General features: G+C 37.4%; 1 protein-coding gene across 1 annotated transcript; it reads left to right on the top strand.

Annotated features, from left to right (window-relative positions):
- Window positions 1–1,973: 1,973 nt before the first annotated feature.
- XPOT (exportin for tRNA) lies at window positions 1,974–24,960 on the top strand (the record flags this gene model as incomplete). The annotated part of the gene is made up of 24 exons (XM_079536705.1): window positions 1,974–2,033; window positions 3,882–3,964; window positions 4,632–4,688; window positions 6,241–6,310; window positions 7,513–7,731; window positions 8,350–8,534; window positions 8,907–9,075; window positions 10,169–10,405; window positions 10,724–10,762; window positions 12,046–12,108; window positions 13,583–13,707; window positions 15,049–15,193; window positions 15,352–15,471; window positions 15,633–15,727; window positions 16,517–16,586; window positions 17,022–17,260; window positions 17,737–18,022; window positions 19,875–20,064; window positions 21,283–21,399; window positions 21,485–21,600; window positions 22,162–22,209; window positions 22,876–22,947; window positions 24,370–24,426; window positions 24,934–24,960. 24 exons carry the CDS (start codon window positions 1,974–1,976, stop codon window positions 24,958–24,960), a joined length of 2,889 nt encoding a protein of 962 aa, XP_079392831.1.
- Window positions 24,961–27,588: the final 2,628 nt, after the last annotated feature.

Genomic DNA, 27,588 nt, shown 5'->3' with positions numbered 1-27,588 from the left:
TCAGCGAATTAAAGCAGCGCGGACGTGGCTCTGCCTGCTGACACGGCCTTGTAAATACCCCGAATGAATGGTGTAAATGAGGGGCTTTAATCGCTAATTGTTCTGATGCTCATCACCTGTAGTGCGTGCTCTCAGCACGCTTATGGCTCAGCCCTGCCTGCTCTGAGGACCGCATGCCTTTGACCATTAATGCTGTTACACGTCCTCCTCCCCCACCCGAGCCGTGACCGCGTTTGTTCCTTGTGTGATGGCCTTCTGAGTGGGCGAGTCAAGCTGAAACCCTTAGAACAGGTTATATGGTCGAAGATCAAATGTTAAATGTGCTCATGTCGTGTGTGCAGAGGTAACAGAGCTGGCTGGCTCTGCTGTGAGCTGAACGTGTGAAGGGAGCACATCTCTGAGCCACGGTACTTTTAATAGCGAGGCTTGTCACCAGTGTGTAGAATATTGCTACTTGGGGGACAGAGATTCTGGTGATAATCAGCGGGAAAAATAAACCAACAATGGCCTGGTTAAGATGGTTTTACTTGTGTAACTGTGGGCCAGGCCCCAAGTGGAAAAAGACATACAAGAAAGCACAGTATTCTTACAGTATTTTTCAGAGTTTGTTTTTGTCTGACTACTCTGGATATCAGTTATGGGGAAAACAAGCTGAGGGTGCAGAGATGGAAACATGGGGAGAGCAGCTTTAATCCCTGGAGGTTCTGACCCTGAGCAGGGCGGCTCTGTGTTGTCAGGCAGAGTGCAGAGCTTGTTTTGCCACAACTCTTCGCTTTGTTCCAGACTTTCTGGTTCCTCTTCTGCCACGACTTGCATTTTTTTTCGTTTTGTATGAATTCTTTAGATTTTCCCTACTAAGCTGCCCTTCGTGTTGCATTTAGTTACAATTTTTCTGTAATGAATTGTACAGAAATGTCTGCCTGATGTCGCGTTGATTGCTGAGCTGTCCTTTTCAGGCTTGCTTCCTCAGCTGTCGCTGTGCCACCTTTCTTCCAGTGGGGGAGGTGATGGCAGCACATGCACCAGGCACGCAATGCTCAGAAATCGGAAATTCTACCTGCAGGCAGTTTGAAACAGCAGTTCCTTTGAGTTTCGTCTCTTCCTCTTGTGTGCTTTTTTTCCCCTACCTCCTACGTACTTATATAACAAGGCCTTACTTAGGGCCTGAGCAACTCTGTTGCCATGTGGGCATGCTTTGATGTCCTGGTGCATTTTTGGACTCTCTTGCTGTTCAACAGCATCCGTGCATTTAACAAAGATTTTTTTTGTTCCCTTTTTTTATCCAGCGTATTGCAGTATGGCCTGTAGAAACACCTGATCTTCAGAACACTTGTCCAGTTTCCTTGTTAGTTTTACACTGATGTGTCTAAATAGAAATCATCTCTACTAAATTATCATCCACTGATAGGAACAGACCACTTTGTTAACAGCTCAGTATGATTTATTTTGTGGTTAATGTCTGATACCTCTCTAATGTGTGCTTGCTTTAGAAGAAAGGCCTGGTAATGCTTTTGTTCCCTTAGAGGAAATGGCATTATGAAGCATTTTAACAGCATTTCAGAGCAGAAATGCTTATTTTTGCAGTGGCTGAGCTGCTGTCTATCACTTAAGTAGCTCGTCTATGCTTATGTCACGTCTTATTGAAACGTCCTTTGTGTGCTTGAAATTTGAGTTCAAACCTTTCCTTAGAACAGTATAGATTGTACTATTTTTCTGTTACTGAAAGTGGATGAAAAGATGTAGGATTCTGAGATCTGTATCAGAAGCATGGTCATGTTTTGGTGCAGTGCATACAATGTGTTTGAGATTTGTGTACACAATTCTGTGGTTATTCCTGTCCTGCTTTTAATTTTTATTGTTGTGCAGAGCGAAGAAAACTTCTTTTTCTATTTTCAGATGATCGTAGCTTCCACTCTAGAAGAAGTGGGCAAACCTGTTAGCAGGAGTAGGAAACGGAGAGTATAGCAATAGAGATGGATGAGCAAGCCCTTCTGGGGCTGAATCCAAATGCTGATGCAGACTTCAGACAAAGAGTACGTAATTGACTTGTTTATTTCTCTAATAATTTGGGGTGCTGCTTCAGTGAAGAAGTCTTGTAATTGCTTTCTTGATTTATGCACGAAGGGTTTGTGGTGGTATGTACGGAGTGCCATGTTGCAAGTGTGTATCAAAGCTGAAAGACATGTTGCCAGTCCAGTGAAACTATGGTTAACTTGTATAGAATTTGTTTCTCTGGGCTCTGGCTTTTTCAGTCCTTTCAATTCTAGTCCTTGTTCAGCACTTTAAGTGAATTCCTGTGGGATGGAAATCAGTCCCTGGAAATGCCAAATTGCTCGTGATTTCCTTTTAAATCTTGGGTGGCAGTTTGGGGGCGGGGGGCAGGCTGTTGTGTTTTTTATTTATCTTCGTTTATTGTTGTTTTGAATGGATTACCTGCCTTGAGAGCCTTCTTTAAACACAGGTTTTTAAATTGTGGTAAAGCTTAGAGTAATTTAAAGTCATGATAAGCAGGGACTTAGATGATATGAGAGATGCTCACTTGGGAAGGCATTTCTAGTTTTAAAACTATTTAATGAGTAAATGCTTACTTATCAAATTGATTCAAATACATATAAGATGACATTCAGTGAAGCCTTTCAGAAGTGAGAATACGAGCATCTTCTTTGGGTGTTCATAAAGCAGCCCTGAAATGTGTAAGGAAGTTAAAACTGTAATTTGATGCATCCTGGCGTTGCTAAGCAGCCTGTTAAATCTGTTTGTTGGGGATGCTTGTCCTTGAAAAGATGAGTATGGCTGAACTGTAACGTTTTGTCAAGAAAATGTCACCGTACATTTAAAGCTCACAGATTTATTGACCTTTTAACCATGCAATCTGCATACTTCTAAAATACTTCGTGGTGAAAGGTGAGTAATTTTTTACTCCTCATGCAGGAAGTGACATTATACTACTTGACTTTACTAAGTATCAAACCTTAGCTAATTAAACTGTTCACTGTAAGGAATTTAGTGCAGGCTACAGTGATTTCTTGTTTTAAGAACTTAATTCAACTCTCTGAATAATTATTTTGATGAATGTAAACAGTCATGATAGTTAGAGAAACCTCTTGAAGTGCAAGTCTTTATAGGCTTAAAATGATGTTGTCAATCTCGTCTGAGTTTCAGAAATTATTTTACAGTTTTGTATAACACACCACACAAAATCTGAAAGCAATTATGTCAAGGTAACTGTTTTTAGAAGAGTCTTAAAACATTTGGTAAGCAACTTTGGCATCTAAAATCTGCCTGAAATATACGTTTCTTAGCAGCCTCTGTAATGGGTTCATAAACTGACGATTGTCAGCTGGTCAGTGAGAGATTTGTGTTTGAATGTTGCCTGGAATGTAGAATACAAGCAAAGTAGTGCAACAAAAATGGGTTGTTTCAGTGAAAACCTCTAAGTCTCTTGCTCTTTAGAATTTGTGGAGGGAATTTATAACTTGGACTTGAACTTCCACCCCTGGAAGTTGTAATCAACATCCAAGTGAACAAGGCCCTGAACGAATTCCCATAGCTGACCCTGCTTTGAGCAGGCAGTTTGCACTGGTCTGTCACCAGAATTCACTTCCAACTCTGCCAGTTATGTGACTGTGACTTTTTCACTATTCAAGTAACAAAATGTTAAGTGGAAACGAGCACCTGTAGTGTTTGGATTTGGAGGAACACTTGCTTTGTGTAAATGAGGGAGCCAAACAAAAACTTGGAAGTTTCCAAATACCATGTTTTTTGAAGGAGAGGTGTGTCTAAGTGTGAACAAGATGTTTTGCTGTGTGCTTTGGGTCTTGTTCCATTACCATTTTCTGCGTCGATTCTTTATCACATGAAACTTAATTGGATGCTTACAGGCGCTGGCCTACTTTGAGCAGCTGAAGATATCTCAGGATGCTTGGCAAGTCTGTGCAGAAGCATTAGCTAAGAGTATATACAGGTAATGTAAATAAGAATCATTACTTATTTTCATTGGTGATGTAGACTTTATATACAGAAAGCTCAGGAATAGTTCTACTGAGCAAACCATCCCATTGTTCCATATGCAAAGATTGTGCAGTCAGCACTATTTTTGCACCAAGTTGTGTATTCAGATCTCAAATAATAGGTTATTGCTGTATTGTAGAATAGTGCAAGCTGGAAGGAAATTCAGGGATGTGTATCTATGGAATAACAGTGGCGATTTATGGAGAATACTTAGATGATTTTTCAAAGCTTCCCTGATTCCAACCCGTAGTATGCAGTCATTAACAAAACTGAGAAATTTGAAAAACACCTTTTGACCAAGATACACAATTTGTAGATTTTTTTTGAAAGACATGGTAGAATAGGTATTGTAGTTCTGTGTGCTTAGTACCAAACTCAGACTATAATAAACTGGCAGGCCTAGAAAAGAATATTATAAGTGGGAACATCAATATTAATTCTCACTTTTATCAGATGAATTGCTCGAGTATTCACCATTTTTCCTTAGCCTTTTTTTCTAGTGTGCCATAATTCTTGATTTGCCAAAGGCACTGCCTGGTTGTAATATTTGAGGATTTTTTTCATTGACAGGGAAGTGTACTGCAATGCTTCCTCTAATAGAATTTTCTCTTCTTTTCTAGTGATGATCACATCAAGTTCTTTTGCTTTCAAGTTCTGGAACATCAAGTTAAGTTCAAGTTAGTATTCTTTCTTGATACCAACCATGTAAATCTATTTTGATTTTTCCCTTTTTATTCTGCTTGCAAATAAAATGGCATGTCACTCCTACTATTCTTGAGTAAAACTTCTCAGAACCCTTATTCCAAACTGGTACCTCAGTGTTGTTGATGAGCTTTAACTGAGTTCACAAGGCTTTATTTTATTCCTTTTGCTTTTCCTGGAAGAGAAGTAGCTGGTGTTTAAGCAGTGCACTTTACTCAGCTAGTCCAACAGTTCTGTTTGGCTCAACACAGACCTGGTCACTAAGTATGGGATGAAACTTAGCACTTTCCTTCAAGCTTTGCTCTACTACCACTGATTTTCAGAGAAGAATTTGTCCTGCACATAGCAGCCTTGCTCAGTACAGCACTCTGGACTTAGACAAAGCCCTGCTTGTGCAATAAGCATGGCAAAGATGTTGTGATGAGTGAGTATTTTCACTGAGTTGTGTTTCTGTAGCATGGTAATTTTAGGAAAAAAACAATCTAAAATGGAAAATTCATTGCATGGAACTGTATTTGTTCCATACTTTGGACTCCTTTGGTGTGAGCTTGAACATCTCACCAGAGGTGTCTGCCTGCCTGTTGGGATATCATTACGACTGGTTGCAGTGCACTGAATGTTTGAGTCAAGCTGTAGGTAGGAATAAGCTGTATTTTGCAGCTGTGGTTCACAATTGCATAGTGGACCAAAAATCTGAGGCTGAGCTCTTTGAGATCTTACTTAGTTTTACATCACTGTTCTCCTTTATGTCCACGTTCCATTTCTGTTTGCTTTTTGCAGAAAATTTTCTGTTTTCGTGCTTCTCATTTTTTCTGTGTTTTCAGTGGAATTGCTTTTTTTCTTCTACTTATTTATAAAGTAACAGGAACATTGAAATCCCACTCAGCAGTTGTCAGGGGCCATACCACGACTATAGCACCTTGGAGAAGTAATTGCAGGAAGTTTCTTCTCAACTTTTCTAGTCCTTAGATGGAATATGTGTGGGCAGTATTAGAGTTGAGCTGGTGATAACACAGAATTCTGGCAAGGCTTGTGTATGTACCATGTAAAGTGGAGTTCCTTGTTTGTTTTGTTTTTCTTGTTTTGGCATATGTTTGATAGTAAATGCACCGTAGGGCCAAATCAGTGAAACTTCCTTGAGATCTTCAAAGAGTGTAGAACTCAGATTTCAGCATATACAAATGTCCATCCTTTGTCCCATGGTTTCTGGTCAAATGTGTGTTAATGTGGTCTTAAGATCCTGTCCTTAAAGCAGGGCAGCCTTCCCACAGAACTTCAGGTTGCTTAGGAGAGGCTTCAATGCCTGGAAATGTAATTCATTAATACATCTTTTTTTTTTTTTTTTTTTTTTTTCTTTTTTTCCCTTCAGAGTTTTATCATGCAAACAGCTTTGTAAATTCCTTTTCCTTGGAATTTTTCATTGACGTTAATATGCAATGTTGCTATTAAATGTGTTTTTTCTTTACTGAATGTAAATGCTCTTGTAAAGAAGCAGTCATATTTTGATCTCTTTATGCTCTGTTTCAGATACTCTGAGCTCACTGAAGTCCAGCAGCAGTTAATTAGGGAAACGCTCATAACATGGCTGCAAGCCCAGGTAAATGTATTTACAGCAGTTTTGCACTGCAGGCTGACATAATGCTCTGAGTGCAGGCTAAATGTTTAATCTGTCATTTGAGTTTAAAGATGGTTTCCTGAAGATATGCGTTATCTGATGGTGAAAAACTTCTAATGTGCTAATCATTATTAGAAATCCTTTCAAATGTTTGTTATGAGAAAGTCTGTGCTTGAAATTAATTCTAAATAGAAAACTCTTACATCAGATAATGGTTGTGGTTTAATCAGTTGTGTATGAAGTAAGAAGCATTAACAGTTTTCCTGTGGTGAAATATAATCTAGATTCCCGATGTTGTTGACTGTCTAGAATAGGAATGGTAATTTGTTTTTAAAACCCTCCTGGCCTAAATCCATCTTATTTGGAGTACCGGCAGACATTTGGGAACGAATGGAAAAGACTTTTGAATTAACCCCTCTGGTAACATTATGGTAGCGCATTGGCTACTCTTTCTTGCAGAGGTAGTTACTGTAGCTAAACTTGTAGTAACAGTTGGACCCAAGAGTTTGCAATATGTAGAACCTTCAAGCAAACTGGTGCAAATCTTTGTCTCTTCCTGCCACTATCTAGTTATTATTCCTATCCTGTACTGGCTACTAAGATACTTGCTTTGTTTGTAGAAATTTGAAAATCAATAGAATATATTGCAACATGAAAAAGAACAGATCATTGTGAAGTGGATTACATTGTTTTGGGTTTTTTTTTTTTAAATTTTTCCTTGGTGTCCCATTTCAAAGGAATTTATGTAAAAGAGAAGGGAGGGAGAATGATTGATAGTAACAGCTTCCATTTTTCCCTAAAGAAATGAGACCTAGAAGAACTTCATACCATTCTTACTAGCATCTAACTTAGGTAAAACCAGCTACGTGAGAACCATAGCTTTTTTTCCCAAAAGTTCTTATTTACTTCAAACCACAAATTAAGAAATCTTATTTTAGTTTTTTAATAGCACAGTTAATATTTTTGCCTTGAATGAAAGATTTAGGACTTAAGACCCAGAAAGAATGTTTTCCCTGCTTTGTTACAATTGAGCTTCTTCAAAATCATTAGAAAGGTAAAGCTTTTTATTAGTCTCACCAGTAAGGCAGAAGAGAGGTACTGCATATCACTCTGCAGAGATCAATGAGCATGTATGATTTTTCTCTACTTAAGAATAAACAAATATAATATCTTGTTTCTACCAGATGCTGAATCCCCAGCCTGAGAAGACTTTCATTCGCAACAAAGCAGCGCAAGTCTTTGCACTGCTTTTTGTTACTGAATATCTCACAAAATGGCCCAAGTTTTTTTTTGATATTCTATCAGTAGTTGACCTTAATCCACGAGGCGTAGATATGTACCTCAGGATCCTGATGGCTGTCGATGCTGAGCTGGTAGACCGGGATGTTGTTCATACATCAGAGGCAAGTTATTATTTCACACTAATATTTGTTTTGAAGTTCCAAAAAATTCTCTACTTCAATTACAGTACAAGATTTGCAGAGAGATTTTGTTTGTTTGTTTGTTTGTTTTTTCCCTATGGCATCTCTGCCTCGGAGTCATTAGGGGATTTAGATCCAAAAGCTTTATGTTGTTTAATGCTTTTTATGCTTTCATTCTTACAAGTTAATGCGTTTTTGTTTTTTTTTTTTGCTTGAATAGCTAGCAAACAAAAACTAATGGGCTGAGTTAGCTGACTTCGTGTTAGATTGACTCATTTCACAATGGTAGTATCTTCTAGTGCATGTTTGAAGGAGTCCTAATGTCAAAAATCCATTTAATTATATAGAGAACTTTTTTTCTTCCTTGCCTGCCTTTCTTCAGTGTCTGGGCATCATGGTAGAAAAAAAGAAGGAAAAGCTATAGTATTTTTTTTTCTTTTCTGCAATAAAAATGAAGGTGCTTTTTCTGGGTTTTTGATTTGAATTGTTCATCTTGGTAGAACAAGTAAGTTCTAGTAGTGGATAAAAGAATGCTACTAGCCTGAAAAAATGCTATTAGTGAATGACAGTATTAATTTATTGTTTTTATTGTGTTGATAGGAGGCTCGTAGGAATACTTTATTAAAAGATACCATGAGGGAGCAGTGCATTCCAAGTTTGGTGGAATCGTGGTACCAAATCTTACAAAACTATCAGTACAGTAACTCGGAGTTGACGTGCCAGTGCCTTGAAGTTGTTGGAGCTTACGTATCCTGGATTGATTTGAGCCTGATAGCCAATGAAAGGTATGATTTTTGATGGAACGTTTAGGTGGGACAGAAGCATCAACAGAACCTGTTAGTATGCTGCCTGTGTTTCCATGAAACCACGTGAAAACTTTTCTTAGAATAGAGACTTTAATTATATATAAATAATTGAGTTTTTTGTTTTAATGGAGTAATAGAATTTGCAAGCAAGCTGATATAATGACCAAAACAGACACTGTACCATTCGCTGTGTTCTCCTTAAAATATATCAAATACTGGATTTAATCAGTACAACAGACTATCATGATTTCATTCTTGTAAGACATTTTTAATTTTGCATATGAATAGTACAAAGCTTTTGTATGATGCTACTGCAGACTTCCAAGTATAAATTTCTCTTTTTTCCCAAAGGTTTATAAATATGCTGCTAGGTCACATGTCTGTGGAAGTTCTCCGGGAAGAAGCCTGTGATTGTTTGTTTGAAATTGTAAATAAGGGAATGGACCCAATTGATAAAACAAAATTGGTTGAATCTTTATGTCAAGTGTTACAGTCTGCTGGCCTCTTCAGTATTGATCAGGTTTGTAAATTGATTTTACAGTAGCAACGAGTCATGGGTTTCAAACAGTTCTCAAACAAGCAGATCGCAGAAAACTGTGAAAGTGAGTGCACAGATGTAGGGAGAATCAGCTGTTCTTCTTCGTCACAGTTAAATGCTTGCACTTTCCTCATACTGAAATTAACAGGTGGTTATTAATATTCTTTATTCATTTAAATCACTGGTTATTTCATAAGGTGTGTTTTGCATACCATTTATTCTGTTCCTATGTTTTGTTCCTTGGTATCCTTCTTCAGGAATTACTCTGCAACAGGTATTGTAAAGTATTTTAAGAATGTAGCCAGGACAGAGTATTTTAGGGTGAGACAGGAGACATGCTTTCTTAAGGTCATGTACGTTGTTATACCTGCCTGCACCAGCAAACACAAGTCTTGAAATGCTGATCTGGGAACTGGAAAAATGGACCAACCAACTAAACGTATGTTCCCTGTGCAGTAGCAGTGCTTAAGGAAGAGCTGTTCGCTATGTGCTGTGAAGAAAGAGCAACCTAGTCCTGATGAAGCTGTGGTTCTTGGATTGCAAGGCAGTTATCTCTTTATTGTGAAGTCTTCATCAAATGTATGTTCCTACTGGAAGGCCAAAAATGTGTAATCATCAACTCAGGAGTTATTTCTCTAAAAATCTTACCTCAGTCTCTTAAGAGCCTTGTTATTCCTCTGCTTTAGTATAATTCTGACAGGGAGCAAACCATTTGTTTTAGATGACTGGTCTAGCAGTCTCCCTCCATTCTAATCAATGTATTTCTGCAAATGGAAGCCATAAATATTGAATGGTCACTCACTTTTGCAGGCAGTACTGCCTGTTGCTTGTTATTAGTATTTCTGAAGTGAGGTGCAGCTGCCTATTTTTTAAAGTTGTCACATGAAGGGCAAATATGAAGAGATGGGGCATGGAACAAGCTGCTGCTGTATAATGGAGAATGCATAATTCCTTAAGTTCATGCCACGTAGACCTGAGTTCTGCTAGTATTTTTAATCAGGTGTCATTTCTGGATGGTTGGACTGGGTGATCCTGTGGGTCTTTTCCAACCTTGGTGATTCTATGATTCTTACAGGAAGATGATGTGGATTTTCTGGCCAGATTTTCTAAGCTGGTCAATGGGATGGGGCAAGCATTAATAGCTAGTTGGACTAAATTGATAAAAAGTGGTGATATGAAGAGTGCTCAAGATGCTCTGCAAGCCATTGAAGCAAAAGTGTCCCTAATGTTGCAACTGCTAATTCATGAAGATGATGACATCTCATCTAATATCATTGGCTTTTGTTATGACTACCTTCACATCTTGAAACAGGTAAGTATGCCTGACTTCAGTTTAACATTTTTTTTATATATATTATTTGCTTTGATTTTGTGGGAATATATGAAGCTAATGCTTTATGTAAGCTGCCTTGCAAAATAGTCTTTTGACTAATTAGCGTTCAGTATTTTCACAGACTGTGGGTGTACTTTTCAGAGAGTTTTGTTTAGAAATCTGTAGCAACTGAGTTAAATCCTTGTAAGTGGAAAAGAGGCCTGCTTCATATGGTTGTTAAAAGCAAACCCGTATTTTGCTATTAGTAGGAAAGAGGTTACTATACAAGAAATAACACTTGAAATTTTTTTTTTATAGCTTTCTGCACTTTCAGACCAACAAAAAGCTAACGTAGAGGTAAGTATTAACTTTTTTTTACTAAGGATTCTTATTGACATTTTATCAGAACTTTTCATTTTGTTGCAACAAGTTGTATATAATTTATATGCTTTAGGATGTCCGTGAGACAGTAATTAAAATTAAATAGTAAACCTATGTAACCTATGTTGAATTGTATATGAAGGTGAAAGCGATTTAAGTGCTTGGTCTTCCCAAGCAACCTCAGTGCTGTAAGTCTGTCTTGCTGTGCTCCTTGACAACTTCTTGATGAAATGTTCTTTAACCAACACAGAGGATGTTTTCTCCTGAAATTTTTTATCTGTATTAAAACCTTCCCTCATTCTAAGAATTGGAAGGAATATGGGAAGGGTTGTCATAAAATAAACCCTCGTGAGTAAAACTTACAGAAGAAGCTGCTGCTCAGATGTAACATTTGCACTTAAGATGAGCAGCTATGTGCTAAGTATTATATGAAGCAATGCATTAAGCTGAAGTTTATAAGCTTAATTTTATGCATTAAGCATTAAGATAAGTAAATATGTTTGCATCCAGTTTTAGAAATGGAAAACTTTGTATCTTGTGTTCAAATCAATTTACTGCTGCAGCACATTTAACACACTTAAAATCTGAATGTGTTTCTATCTAGAAATCTATGATTATGTTGAATTTGCTTTTCTACTGAACTTCCTGTTGTAATTATTTCTCAACTTCACTGAACACATCTTGAGGGGTTTTGTTAGACTGAGAAACAGTCGTACCAACCTTCCTTCTTTCATTCAATTCACAAAATGAAAATGTTTGGAAGCATCTTTTTGCTGACCCAACATAGCTTGCTAACCTGGGAAAAAAGAAAAAACAAACCCAAAGCCCACGACCAATTTTGAAGGGGCTGAGCTACCAGAGAAAAAAATTTAAGGTTAAGCTGACCTACCTCTTTGAAATGTAATCTCAGAGAGCTGTTCAGCTTCCTCTGCCTAGTTCAGTCATCTCTAATTGCTCTTTTTTAGTGTGAACTGAACTGCACAGGTTAGAGGCAGGAATAAAGCCAAATAACGCTGCTAGGTGGAGGGCTCAAAGTCATTTATACTGTGTATCTGAAACTGCATGTGTATCATTTGGATAGAATCTGTCTGTTTCAGTATGCACTGTGAATTCAAAATTTCTGAAAACAGTAATTCAAATGGGATGTAAATGTTTACAAATATTTTAACATTTGCCGTAATGTTTCCTTTTCTGTAGGATTTTGACTGTTGCTTCTTATTGCTTGTCTGCTTTTACACTTACAGTTCTGTTTATCTTAGGCAATCATGTTGGCTGTTATGAAGAAGTTGACATACGATGAAGAATATAATTTTGAAAATGAGGTACTGTATGAATAAACAGACAAATGCAGCTTGAATTGCACGTCAGAAAACTTTCTCACATTCTAAAAATTCATACCTTTCTTAGGCTAAGGATTTGAATATGCGAAGCTAAGGTCTGTAGACAAATATTTCCTGTGGGGAAAACTTTTGTTTTATTTAAACCTAAGAGCATGTCTTCATAGGACAAAGCAACGTAGTAAAAGGATATTCAAGCAGTTTGGTTAACAGAATAACTCTGTCTGCTTTTGTGCAGAGGTGTTCCTGGACAAATATGACTGTGCTGTTAGCTAAGCATAGCTGTTGAGCTGGCTTATTCAGAGTGAGTTTGCATGTTTCTGCTGTCATGCAAAACCATTTGAGAAACATTTAAGAAATACTGCTCAACCTGTTTTAGATTTAGATTAGGAAGAGGTCAAACTTCTGCAAAAAAATAAGCTAAAAGTCTTTGATTTCTTTCTTCCCCTTGCATCTCTTCTAGCCAGCAGTAATGGCTGAATATGTTAGGCAGTTCTGCTCTGGGCTATTCAGAGAGCTGTGATCTTAGAGGTGAACTTGGACTATATGTAGTACATGTTAAATGTTTCTGTCAGATTAATTTAAAAATCAGCTAGATGCTGAGGGACATCTTCATGAGGAATGAGTCTATTTTCAAGAACTGGGTCAAAAATGCTTTTCTAAGAGCATTTTCTTTCTTGTACATAGTTCACTCTGAAAGTAAAGCCTCCTATTTATTTCTATGGAAGCTACAACAGATACAGAGAGCAGAATAATGCTATTTGATGAAGCAAATTCTCAGCTACAAAGCTATTTTTAAACATGGTCACCACCATTAGCTCTGCATATTTGCCAGCAATGAACAAAAGCCTGCATGCCGCACTCATCAAAATCTTCCTGTCTGACCAGGAACCACATTACCCAGTGCCTCACTGTTCTCACATCCACGTTTTGGTTTCCATAAACGTTCAGCAAGCATCAATGAATGCCCATGGATGCCATTTTTTATGCATAGAGGAGGAATTTACTGATACACCTTTGCTTCCTGAGCACTTCCATGTCAGATGCCGTTATGTCAGAGTGCCCCTCTGCTGCCATCTGTCACATGACAATGTAATGGGATACTGGTGGGAGGATTCAACCTCTGCTGCCATAGCACCAACATCCATCTCTGACATCCTGAGCTAACAGATAGGAGACACTACTTTTGAAGCCACACTTTTGTATTTTTGGTTAGTTTTCTGTTTGGGAAAAAATTTGTGTTTTTCATGTGTTTCTGGATTGAATGCGGTGCATCCCAGTGTATCACAACCAGACAGTAAGGGAGCTAGCTGCTATGTTGCGAGGATATTACTAAATTTTCCAAACATGAAGTATGGTTCTTACATATACACATTTTTGTTTAGGATGCAGCTGTCTAAAGTGGTTCTGGATATATTTAAGGGTGAAAATGTGCTTCGCTGATGTGAGTGTTTTGCAGGGTGAAGATGAAGCAATGTTTGTGGAGTACAGAAAACAGTTGAAGCTGTTGCTGGATAGACTTGCTCAGGTCTCACCAGAGTTACTGTTGGCATCTGTCCGCAGAGTTTTTAACACTACACTTCAGTAAGTTTTTTTTATTATTTTTTTAAGCTTGTTTACGTAAATACCCATAGCTTTCTTGCCTTTCTTTCTGTCAGGCGTTGCACTAACAGTAAGTGTGAAGTACCACAGCAAAGCCTACTGATAAAATAAGCTGGTAACAACTTTGGTAGTGTGACTTTGTATAGCTTCGTGATAAAAATCTTACCCAGTTACTTAGGAAGAAGCAGCTTTCTTTTTGTAACTTTATTATTAGCTAGTTTTTGTTTGTGTTTTTTCCTTCTGGTGGTGTTTCTTCATCTTTTTCACTTGCCTTCTTGACATGCGCTTGTCCGAATGGCTGCTTTACGCCATCAGGAAATGTTAATGACACGTGGGAAGTTATTTCATGTACTATTGCTAGCAGGGAGAAAAAAACAAAACAAAAAAAAACACAAAAAAAAACAGGTTGGATACAGAAAAGAAACAACAGTGAAGATTTTTTTTTTTCTTCTTACAAAAAGAACTGGACCAATCCTGAAAACCATGTAAATAAAGTAGGTGCCTGACTAAGAGAACGGCTGAAATCTAGTATTGTCTGTGCCTTCCTTGTGCCTTGCTTTTTCTTGTGCCCTCTTTTTAAGTGATACTGAATGACTTGTCAACACATCAAAGTAGATAGTTTTGTGCCTGTCACGGAGTTAACTAGTTCAATCTATGCCTGTGACAGTACGCCCCTGGCCTCCCCCCCCTGCCCCGGCCCCACAAAAATGGGAAGGAAGGAAGGGAGAAAAAAACAGCGGCAACAATCTATGGAGGAAAACTTATTTTACTATGATATCGGAATGCAAGATAACACAATAAATCAGAGAGGAGAGAGAGAGTTCCTGAAACCGAGTCAAACCTGAAAAGCTTGGAACGGCCAGGAAAGCAGCCTCCAGCAGCCTCCAGCACCCACTGCCAGGCAGTAAGAGACTGCCTAACCCGGAAGGGCCAGATCCCGTGACTTCTGTAGTGTACAGGGATAGGTACCTGGAATTGGAGCATTAACATTTTAATGCCCAGTGCCCTACACAATGTTTTGATGCAGAATACTGAAAACCAAAAAAAAAACCATAAAACCATGATAGTGCCTAAATAAGCATTTGGAGAAATCTGTAGCTTTCAAGTTAAAATTGGTGAAAGAAGATTGGTGGCACTCTGAAGGAGAGATGGTACATCTTTGGATAAGATCTTCAAAAGCATCCTGAAATACAGCATTTATTTTCTTTGCTGAGTTCTACTCATTTGTGCTATACATCTGAATGCTCACAAGAAAATACTAACATGGTAGGTCTGTGATTATTTCACAATCCATAGTGACTAAGAGGATCTTCTCATTTTTAGGAACTGGCAAACTACACGATTTATGGAAGTAGAAGTTGCAATAAGGCTGTTGTATATGTTAGCTGAGGCTCTTCCTGTATCTCATGGTGCTCACTTCTCTGGTGATGTTACAAAAGCTACAGCTTTGCAAGACATGATGAGAACGGTAAGCAGGTGTTACTTGGGAACTATTTGAAAATGCTAACTTTGACTGAATCATTTCAGTGCAAATGGCTTATATTAATTACCAGCATTTCAAATGCTTTGTAGTTTGGTGTTATAAATGGTTGAAGTGCTAACTTGCTAATGCTTTTTTTTTTGTAGCTGGTGACTTCTGGTGTTAGTGCCTATCAACATACATCAGTGACCCTGGAATTCTTTGAAACAGTGGTTAGATATGAAAAATTCTTTGCTGTTGAACCTCAGCACATTCCAACTGTTCTAGTAAGTTTCATCTCATTCACATATTCAATTAGATAGGTCTAGATATGTTGTTCAGGTTTAAGAACTTATTTTCTAAAGGTCACTAAAGAAATTGGCTATCTTGTATTGTTGGATGATTAGCTTTCTCTCCTTGGTTAGACTGAAATGCTTTCTAATTGCAGATGGCATTTTTAGATCATCGTGGTCTTCGCCATTCAAGTCCAAAAGTACGAAGTCGAACAGCGTACCTTTTTTCCAGATTTGTCAAGTCTCTTAAGTGAGTAAAAGATGTACAGATGTATTCATATGGTGCAAAAAACATATGTGCAGTAAACTCAGTGCATGTTTGAAACAGGCAGGGTTTTAAGCGGACTGCTGTGAAACAGACTAACGTTCGTACAGAGTTGTCCTGCTCTTTAATATCAAAGGTAGTAGGGGAAAAGTTCACCATAGAATAATGAACTTGAATGCATATTCTTAACTTATTTTGACAAGATGTTAAAATTGATCAACTGTATAAGTATCTGCATTGCTTCTCCTCAGTAAGCACAGTTGATAGTGAGTGGATTTGAAGACTCCCAAGTGTAACTTCCCTGTATCTAACCAAATTCTGAGTATTCACAAAATTTATATTGATGGAGTTTACTCAGGCTCTTACAGCCTTTCAAATAGTCCCGTCTTGCTGGTCTCGTTTAACAGGCATGTTTGAATGTAGAGGCAGGAGAACCTCTAAGGTGGTGCAGATTTCAGAAGGATCATATTTCTTAATTCTTAATGAAAATACTCAGAAAAGTGATGCTATTTTTGCATTTTTTAAAATAATTAGGCAGAGAAGTGTGTATTTTTCACTCTGCAGTGTATCTATTTTACCCACTGCAAGCACCGTATGCATAACTCAGACTTGTCTACAACAGTGTTCTGATACTTGAAGGGATGTTATTTACTGGGCAGGTAGTTTAATGTCAAGATTTACAACTTAAGGAAAATGCCAGCAATTTTGCCAAAACAAGGAAAAAAAAGCCCAACCCACTTCTACATAGTGTTTTGTTCTTGTATTTTACTTCAGTAAGCAAATGAATCCCTTTATTGAAGATGTTCTGAATAGGATACAAGATCTACTGGAACTCTCTCCTCCTGTGAGTATTAACAGCAGTTTTTTTGTAATAAATAAGTCTTGTGCTTATTCATCAGTGTGCCCAAATAGTGAGTAGTACACAAACATTTAAACACAAATAATTGTCTTGATTATTTATTTATTTATTTATTTATTTAAAGAGTGAGATCACCTGCTTGTATTTGTGCCTAACTTTTAATATTTGGATTTCTGTGTGTAAAGAGAGATGTATAGAAGGCTTTTTGAATTGTATAAAAATACTTGCTCCTTCAACAACATTTTACCATCCACACAGTAATGCTACTTGGGCAGGAAAAGAATAAAAGTATTTGTAACTGTATTAGAAAGATAAAAGAAATGCATGATTAAAGAAAAAGTAATAATTTCAACTTTTTTATCAGAAGATGACTTTGATAGAGGATACTTAGTGAATTATACCTGTTATGTTCCATTTTAGGAGAATGGTTACCAGGCTCTGTTAAGTAGCGATGATCAACTTTTCATTTATGAAACAGCTGGAGTATTAATAGTTAACAGCGAATACTCTGCAGAAAGAAAACAAGCTCTAATGAGGAATTTGTTGACTCCACTGATGGAAAAGTTCAAGGTATTGTTAGAAAAACTGATGATGGCACAAGATGAGGACAGACAGATGGCACTGGCTGACTGCCTCAATCATGCTGTTGGGTTTGCAAGGTAAATACTGTGCAGTGTCTGTATGTGTGTTTCTGATTGGAGTAAAATGGGATTTATTTTAAAGAATTTAAATTGAAGAGTTTACTGGGAGGAGAGGCTGAGTATCTATCTGTGATTTATTGACCTAGAAAATCCCAGCAGTTATAGAACTTCAGTGTCCCTTTAAAAGAAAAAAAAAAAAAAGAATGATAAGGATGTAGATGAAGAGAATAGTGCGTAATACATACTTCCTCTAAGAATTGTCTGGGGCTGTTCTGATCCTATGATGTTTGTGGTACGTTAGAATTTAATTCTCTAAAAGCTGTCAAAGCATAACTACTACTTAATGGATAATTGCTATTTCTGTTGTTTGGCTCCCACTTCACAAAATATAATGTTCTAGTTAAGTGTCTGGGCTGCATATGTACGTTGTTCTCAGTGTTATTGCTTCTCCATTATCCCGAGCTTATATAAAACTTGGTGCGTTGCTTTTACAGCCGAACCAGCAAGGCTTTCAGCAATAAGCAAACTGTAAAACAGTGTGGCTGCTCTGAGGTATATCTGGACTGCTTACAGACATTTTTGCCAGCTCTCAGCTGTCCATTACAAAAGGAAGTCCTGAGAAGTGGCGTTCGCACTTTCCTTCACCGTATGATTATTTGCCTAGAGGAAGAAGTTCTTCCATTCATACCTTCTGCCTCCGAACACATGCTCAAAGATTGTGAAGCAAAAGATCTTCAAGAATTCATTCCTCTTATAAACCAAATAACAGCTAAATTTAAGGTATGGTATTACTAGTAAACAAGTCTTCAACCACAGGAGCGCGTTGCTGGACTCAGTACTGAAAAGAGTGTTTTTCCTTGATCAATCTCAGAATTTAGTTATTTCTAAACTTTCAAAGTTAATATTTGGAAATGAAATGTTACTTGAAGCACAAAAATATTAAGTTTTACAATTTACAAGATCTTACTGGAGTGCTGTACTAAAATATATACTGAGGCATCATGTCTTATTATTCAAAATAGATGTAAAATACTGAGGTTTTAAAAGAGGGACTTAAGGATCAAGCAAAGGTTGAAATGCTGCCTTTAAGAGTTACCCGGTCCTAATTTCAAAGATTTTGAGTGTGAAGTCAATAAAATACTTTAAATAACTAACCTATTAACGGTGGTTCGTTTCTCAGCATTACCACAACAATACTGCACAGTCACAAACATGTAGGTTGCTCTGAAAGTAATGCCTCCTACTTATTCCATGGAAACTACTCCAGATACAAAGTGCACGCTAGCTTATTTGATAAAGCAAATTCTTAGCTACAAAATACTATTCTTCAACATAGTCACCACCCTTAGCTGTGCATTTTTGCCAGCAAAGAGCCTGTGTGCTGTGCTTATCAAAATCTGCATGGCCAACCAGAATGTGGCTTCTTTTTCATGTCGTGTCGCCACTGTTGAAACACCACTCACTACCTCAGTGTCACAGAATCACAGAGTTGTAGGGCTGAAAGGGATCTCTAGAGATCATCTAGTCCAACCTCCCTGCCAAAGCAGGCTCCCTAGACCAGGCTACACAAGTAGGTGTCCAGGCAGGTCTTGAATGTTTCCAGATAAGGAGAATCCACAACCTGCCTGTGCAGCCTGTTCCAGTGCTCTGTCACCCTCACTGTGAAGAAGGTTTTATGTGCATTTGTGCAGAATTTCCTAGGCTTCAGTTTGTGGCCATTTCCCCTCGTCCTATTGCCATGCACCACTGAAAAAAGTCTGGGATGATTCTATCCTCATATCCATTGCTTGGTCTCCATAAATGTTCAACAAGTGTCAGTGAATTTCAGTGGATGCCATTTTTTCCACATGGAGAAATCAGTGGCACGCCTTTGCTCCATAAGTACTTCCATGTCAGACACAGTTCTGTTTGACTGCCTCTCTGTTGCTATCTGCCACTTGGCAACAAGATGCAGTGGGATACTGGTGGGAAGGTTCAACCTCTACTGCCATACCATCAACATCAGACTCTGGCATTGTAAGCCAACATAATGAAATAGGAGGCATTACTTTTGGAGCAGCTCTTGTGATATAGGAAGTCATTGCTGTATGAGAAGGCCAAAAAGCCCTACAAATAGGTTGAAGTAAATTTTTCTGCAGAATGCAAAATTTTAATTACTTCTGGGAAGGAGAAATGTGTTTTGTGAGCAGTTAAATAGAACCATAATATGACTGTAATAAACTGGTGTGTGGATCTTTGGAATGTAGTGGGGGGGGGCAAGGAATTTTTGAAAAAAAATGAAGTATTTGAGAGATGAGGGAGGAAGATTTCTGTTACTGTAGTCCTTCTCACAAGTTACACTACAAGCAATTCACAACAGTTAAAAGGAGTGTCGAGTGAAGAAAACCTAAACAAAATATGCAGGAACAAGACTTGATAACTTGTTCAAGTGGAATGCTTAACTTTTTATGGCACTGTACTGTTTTATTACAACATGTTGAAATAAATCATCTAGCTTCATTGGGCTTATCTTGAAAGGTAGGAATTGGAAATTAAAACTTCATGGCTTCATTCGTCTTCATAAAACTTCATTCGTTACAAGTATTCATTTTCTGTAACTGCTTGAGCTCACAGCTTCTTCTAATCTCCACAGACACAGGTTTCACCTTTTCTGCAACAGATGTTTATGCCACTACTTCATGCTATTTTTGAGGTGTTGCTTCTTCCAGCAGAAGACAACGACCAGTCTGCTGCTTTAGAAAAACAAATGTTACGGAGGAGTTACTTTGCTTTTCTGCAGACAGTAACTGGCAGTGGAATGAGTGAAGTCATAGCTAATCAAGGTGAGTAGTTCAGTTTCTCAAAGGATGTCACCATAGTTGCTCTCATTTAAGCTTTCTCTGCTAAAATCATTAACCTAATTCCTGCCGTGCAATATTAATTGTTAATGTTAGCTCGTTCTAAAAAAACTTAGATGGGCTAATAGTGATAGGACAAGGTGGAATGGTTTTAAACTAAAAGAAGGGAGATTTAGATTAGATATTAGGAGGAATTTTTTTATTCAGAGAGTGGTGAGGCACTGGCACAGCTGCCAAGGGAAGCTGAGGATGCCCCATCCCTGGAGGTGTTCAAAGCCAGGTGGGATGGGGCCCTGGGCAGCCTGAGCTGCTGGGTGGCAGCTCTACCCACATCAGGCATTGGAATTGGATGAGCTTTAAGATTCCTTGCAACCCAAACTATTCCGTGATTCTTTAATTGAAATACTGTACTACACTTACCTGTTCAAGGAAGAATTTGGGTATGTGAAATCCAGATACAGTAGATGTATTCTTTCTCTTGATTGTGCCTCATGCATGTATTTGACTGATGAATCAGAGATCATATATTTTGAAGTAGAAAAGCATTTAAAAATAGGTGCCTGTATTTAAACTGCTGGGCAAAGCCATTTTCAGCTCCCTGTTTTCATTCTGTGTTGCTCATTTTTTAAGATAAACATCAGTGACTTCTGTGACTTTTTTTTTTTTTTTTTTACTTTCACCTTATCTTAATAACTGTGCTAAAATGCATCATGCAACTTATTACATTTACCAGGCTTTCCCAAATACAAATCAGCACTTTTTATAAAAGGAATGAAAAGTCAAAAGTCTAGTTTTGTGGGGTTTTTTTACTGAATAATTCTCTTAGCCTGTATTCTACAAATATAGCCAGGGATTTGAAAATTTTCAGGGTGACTCGGGTGGAAGATAGAACTTAGACTTACTCTCCACATCCTAAAATGCACTATTACGCGTGGAAAAGGAAAGGATGATGTTTAGAAGTAGTAAGATGTTTCTTAAAAGAGGCATCTTGGTAGTTGTAGTAGGCCAAGAAAGTTTAAAGAAATCAAAAATAAGCAAGCTTCTGTGATGCTTTTGTGAAGTGTGATATAAATATATTGTAATGTATTGGAAGTGAGCTACTTGAGTGCTGCTGAGTTTTTAACTAACTCTTATCAACAGTAGTGCAAGATTACAGAAACTCTTGTGTTGTTTGAATGACAAGTTCACTTTAATGTGTTTAAGGTGCAGAGAATGTGGAGCGTGTGTTGTTCACTGTCATCCAAGGAGCAGTGGATTACCCAGACCCTATTGCACAGAAGACTTGTTTTATTATTCTTTCTAAGTTGGTGGAACTTTGGGGTAAGACTGTCTTTCCATGATTCCCTCACAGCTGCTACTAATTCTGAAGCACAGGTAGAACATGCAATGTTATTTCTCTTTTCAGGAGGGAAAGATGGACCAGTAGGTTTTGCAGACTTTGTCTACAAGCACATTGTCCCTGCATGTTTCTTAGCACCTTTGAAGCAAACATTTGACTTAGCAGATGCCCAGACAGTATTGGTATGTATCACCATTGGGCTTTTTGTTGTTCTTCCTAGCATTGCCATGTGGCAGGTTCAATAGAAGAAAGGAAAAGTGAAATGGTCCCTTGGTATTAAAGGTTGTCTCCTCTTAGAAAGAAGATATCTTATGATTTTTTAATGGGCTACCTGAATAGCTTGTTCTTAGATGTTATATATATATATATATATACACTATATATATATATATATAGTGCTATATTCTCTAGGTCACCTATGCTCAAAATCAAGCTATAGAATTGCAGGTTTGAGAATTTGATGCTGATCTGCGTTGCTTATGAACTAATATTCAGTGAAAGCAAATGCACAGATAACTGTTCCTTGGTTTGTCTTGGGTTTAGCTGTGACAAATGCTTCTTTGGTAAGAGGGGAACAAAAAATTGAAGGGAAATGTTGAGGCTGACTTAGAATGGGATGAGGAGAAAGGAAGGAACAATTGCATGAACTAGCCCTTGTTTTGGAAGTTATTTTAGAATCTTTGGATGGAAATACTTAACCACTATACTAATTGAACAACTTAATATTATGCATTACATTACAGGCTTTATCAGAGTGTGCAGTGACATTAAAGACAATTCATCTCAAAAGGGTAAGCTTCATAATACTTTGCAGGGAGTAACTCTTGCAGGTTTCTTTCTAATGCTTTTATCTGTTTCTAGAAATCAGATGTTTTCTAAGATTCATTAACTGTTCTGCTTTTCTGTATTTTAACAGGATGGCTATAGTGCTTTGTTAGGAACAGAATTAAGTTGCTAAGTCACTAATAATTCACTGCTAAATATAGACTCTTTAATTAAGGGAGAAAAATCTGGTCACTTTACCATTTCTGTCTTTAACTGATCAATTAGCTTTGGTCTCCTTTTTAAATGTACTACTTCAGCTAACATGAAAGAGCAATTAAAGATGTATGAGAGAGGCCTTTTGAAAAGAAGTAAGGTTATTTTTCAGATTTTGAGAGACTAGATTAAGAAACATTTATGGAAAAAAAAAAGAATTTTTCATTGGCTACTGCCTAAAGCACTACAGCATATTTCAGTTTTAATGGAAAACCAAATAGTTTCTATGTTTGTGTTACTGCAACCTTTAACTTGCTGGATAATTTCTCTCAAATGTGAGTTGAAGAGATATCTAAACAAACATTTGAGAAGTACAGATCTGTTTTAAAACTCTTGTGTGCCATACGGTACAGGGCTATGACTTGCTATAAAACAGTACAGAACTACACTTGAACAAATTGTGTGCTGCTTTTCTTTAGGGTCCTGAGTGCATTCAGTATCTTCAGCAAGATTATCTGCCTTCTTTGCAAGTAGCTCCTGAGATAATTCAGGTAGGAATTCCCAAATGAACGTTTGGAAAACTTAAAACACAGAAATTTTAAATGGGAACAAAATGCATGTTGACAAAACTGTTTTACTGTCCCCCAGTACAAGTTGTTCCAATATTGCATATTGAAATAGAATTAATTTAGCATAAAGAGTGAAGTTACTGCAGGAGTATCTTTTAAGAAAGAGTGTATCCAAGTAAGTCCTCTTTATATCCAGTGCAATTAATTTTTACTTGACTACCAGAAATATCAGAGTATTAGAATACTGTAAGATCAATAACTATAGTGATGCTGTAAAGTATTGGATGATCAGTAAGTATACAGAGAAGTTAGGCTAGTAAGATTATCATGTTGGGAAAGATAATCAGAGATAAATAGAAAGTATTTACCAGCATTGTAGGCTCACAAGCAGTAATCTCCAGAGAGATTGCTCAGTGGCAGTCAGCCCTTAAATGGGGTCTAGGAGAGGTGCAGCCAGGCTCCACCCCTTCCAGTCACACAGCTGAATTGCCTGCACCGGTGTTCTCACGGCTGACTCAAGTGGTCAGTCAGAGGTTCAGGCCATGATCCAACAGTTCCCCTACAAATACTTGTAACAACTTAAAAGTAAAAGATGAAGAATGTTGAATGTATAAGAACAGTGAAGATAAAGGCCATATTCATTGCTAAGCCACAGCACTAGCTCTGCTGTCAAAATAATATACAATATCAAAACAGGTGGGGTTTTTTGTTTCTTTTGAAGTAGCTGACAGTGTAAAAGGGCTCTGAAAAGTGAAGTTTTACACTTGACCATTGTGTCAACGTTTATCATTACTAACCATGTGGTAACCATTGCCATGAAGAGATCGTTAGCTCTATTCTGACAATTTAAAACTTTAATTGCAATTAATTTGGAGACAATAGTAATTGGGCTTGCTTTTTTAAGTTTTCTAATGATTACAAATGTCTCCTGAACTGTAGAACTTTCAGATGGCATTAAATATATATAGGCATCAAATACTATCTGTTGTTTGCGCCAGTGCTGCTTTCTAGTCTAAGTTTATAATGTTTTTTGAAAGTGACAGAAATGCTGAACTGTAACCCAGAGTCACTCTGTGGATGTGTAATGCTACTTAGGCTTGTTCATCTCAAAGAAACCAAAATTTAGAAGAAAAGTGAAAAGTTTAAAAGCTCCTTGACTGCTCTCCTCCTAGGTAGTCTTGCTTCTGTCTGTTCACTTAGAAGTGAACTTGATGCCTAGATTTGAAAATACAGCTTTTCTCACCCCAGAATGTGCTTTTTTTTTTTTTTTTTTTTTTTTTTTTTTTCATTTTTTCCTATGCTTTTCTTGGGTTGTACATGAAGGAAAATACAAACTATACAAAGCATACATTATATATGTATCTCAGGTTCTCTAGTGCTTCATTTAGTTTTTCTTCCTTACAGGAATTCTGTCAAGCACTTCAGCAGCCTGATGCTAAAGTTTTTAAGAATTACTTAAAGGTAAAGATTTTGTTTCTTAAATTGCTTTTAATTCCATTTGAACATTGACACCTAATTCAGGCAAGGTGGTGACCTGAAGTAAAGCTGAAATATAGAATGCTCAAACATCAGACTCAACTGTTAGATAAGTTTTTAGCTAATCTCCAAGTTGTACAAACAGTTGCGTGGAAAGAAGGAGCGGTAACAACAAAAGCCCTACATCAGTAGAACTACACATGTGCTTTGCACCCTGCCATTTTCTTCATTAGCTCAGTATTGTTGTGGCTTGTGTTGCTTATTAGTTGAAACAACAAAAACAAACGTACTGTAATTAAAGTCAGTGTGTAAGAAGACTTCATTTTGGTAGGTGTGAATTTAATCAAATAGCACAAGACACATCCTTGAAACTCTTGGTTCATTATGTTAAAGAAGAAAGTAAGCTTTGACAAACTATCTTACACCATTCCATGTCTTAAATTCATATTTCCCTCTTTTTTTTTTTTTTCTTTAAATAATACATTTTAACAGGTGTTCTTCCAGAGAGCAAAACCCTAAGGAAAGGACTGGAATCTCACGTATCTGTTTCCATAATCAAGAACTCTGGTTGTTAATTTATAAAAAATGCTAACTCTTGTGCCATTCAAACTGGTTTTGTTCTTAAAAAACGTTGCTTTGTGCTCACATCAGTACATCTTTCAGCCTTTGCATAAAAAAAAAGAAAAATGCAAATACCCCACTTCTGTGTCTCAAACATGAAGGTATGTGACAACATGTAAAATTGCCTGTATCCCTACACAACACTTCTGTTATGTATAAGATGAATTAAGCTTATGCTGTAACATGTATGGCAATAAAATGACACTTATTTTTTGAAATTAAATATAAAATTCCCTTCAGACCATAGAAATGGTTATTAAAATATGTACATTTTTGATACTGAGTAAAATGTTTTCATAAGACATAAAATTCATCTGTTCATGTATGGTGACATGAAAATAAAACAATCAAAGTCATTTTTGTAGATAGTCATTTCATTAAAGTTGTCTTAATGATAAAATATATATATATACCTCCTATAAACAGATTGGTTTAATAAATGACTTCATTTAAAAGTAGCATCTTGGTCTTTTTTTTTTTTTTAATAAAAATAAAATTTTATTCAGTGAAATATTAAGTCTGAATCATTTTCTTAATCTTAACAAGCTAGAGCATTTAGGTTTTGGGCTATTACGTTTAAATAGAACTGGGCAATTTTAGTGATGCTTGGATAGTAAGTTGTATCAGTCTTGCATGTGGAAGGTGCTGGCAGAAAGAAAGAACTGCATTCGTGAAAATATGAGGGCTGCTGCAAAAGTAATGCCTCCTATTTTGTTATCTTGGCCCACAATGCCAGAGGCAGATGCAGGTACAGCAGTAGAGCCTGAACCTTCCCACCAATGTCCACTCCATGTTGCTGTGTGGCAGATGGCAGCAGAGGGGCACTCTGACACAATGGTGTCTGACATGAAAGTGCACAGGAAGCAACAACAGGTCATTGAATTCATCTATACAGAAAAAATGGCACCCATTGGCTGGCATTCATTGACACTTGCTGAACGCTTGTGGAAACCAAACAGTGGATGTGAGGGCAGTGAGGCAATGAGTGGTGTGTTTCAGCAGCAGGGATAGCAAGGTGAGACAAGCCACATGCCAAACAACCATGCTGATGTTGATGAGCATGGCATGCAGGCTCTTACTTATTGCTGGCAAAAATGCAGTTAGTGGTGGTGACTATATTGAAGATCAATGTTTTGTAGCTGAGAATTCGCTTTATCAAATAGTGCTAGTGTGCTCTTTGTATCTGTTTTAGTTTCCATGGAATAAATAGGAGGTGCTATTTTCATAGTGGCAGAGGGGTTAGTGGTCTGTGAAGAGATTTTAGGTGTGTTGATATTTTCAAAATGTATCTGTCAGTTTGTTTCTTTGCATTTCTGGTTTTTATTCTTTGATGTAACAGCATTCAAAGCTGTTGTTCAAGGAATAGAGTGGGGAATGAGCTAGGATATTTGCATAGGATTTAATATTTTCCTTGAGCTGCAATGTAACTAAATTTGTAATTCTCTATAGTTTATGGTAGTTGGTTCTTTATCTAACTGAAACGGAAAGCAAATGAGGAGATGGATCACAAGCAGCAACCTTGAGTGGAGCGTGGTGATGTTTTAAGGATGCTTTTTAATGTATGATGTACGATTGCTGTATACCTGCCTGCCTAGACTAAAAATGCATAAGCATCACTGTGGTAACAATTCTTCCTTTTGTATGCAACAGTACTTCCCACTGCAGACTAAAATATTATTAAGTAAGGAAACACGGTTGCAAGTCTTAAAGATAAAAAGCACATTTTAGAGATAGAATATTTTATTCACAAGCTGGTGTTGTTATTAAAGGCAATTTCAGGCTTGCAAGGCTTTTTCCAGGTGTGAAGTAACAGCAGTAAATTCCATGCCAGGAGAGGTGAGAGACACTTCCTCTGACAGCATGGCTGTGATCAGTTCAGACACTTCACCAACTGGTTGCTGCCCAGAAAGGCAATCTGCCCATATACCCTCACTTGTCTGATGCTGTAACAAGACTGTTCATGGTGGAAAGCTAATCCTACAAAATAGATGCAATTTTGTTTTGTGTCTGTATGTGCCCACAGACTGTCTTGGAAGATTACATTTGTAATGTAATGAGTATTACTTTTCATATTTGCTGTTTGCAACAAGGTGGGTTGCTGTCGATGAGATGGATGATGCATGTTACACAGGCACATGGCAGGAGAGTGCTCTGGCACACTTCTTGCATATATTGCTCTAGTAAGAAGGCTTCTTCCTCCCACCTTTTTTTCCTCTGTTCTTGCTTAATGTGTTCATTATTCACTACATACCAGGCAGTTCAGAAAAGTAGGAGATAGCAGGCTCCAGAACAGTTCTATATATTCTTTTTTTGACCTAGTAATGTCATTGACTGTCAGCACTAGCCTCTGTACCACTGAAATCTCTTAGAGGCTTTTTAACAAGAGGAAGACTATAATTTGTGGACTACTTAACATACTTTTGGACTAAAATTCGCCTGGGAGCATCAACTTGTACTTCTGATAAATTGATTTGAATGACTTTTATGGTGACATGTTGGAAAAAAGGCAGAGCTAATGAGAGCTGT

This window comes from Tetrao urogallus, assembly GCF_951394365.1.
Source record: "Tetrao urogallus genome assembly, chromosome: 1".
Taxonomy (NCBI): Eukaryota; Metazoa; Chordata; class Aves; order Galliformes; family Phasianidae; genus Tetrao; species Tetrao urogallus.
This window is presented reverse-complemented; position numbering and strand designations above follow the sequence as displayed.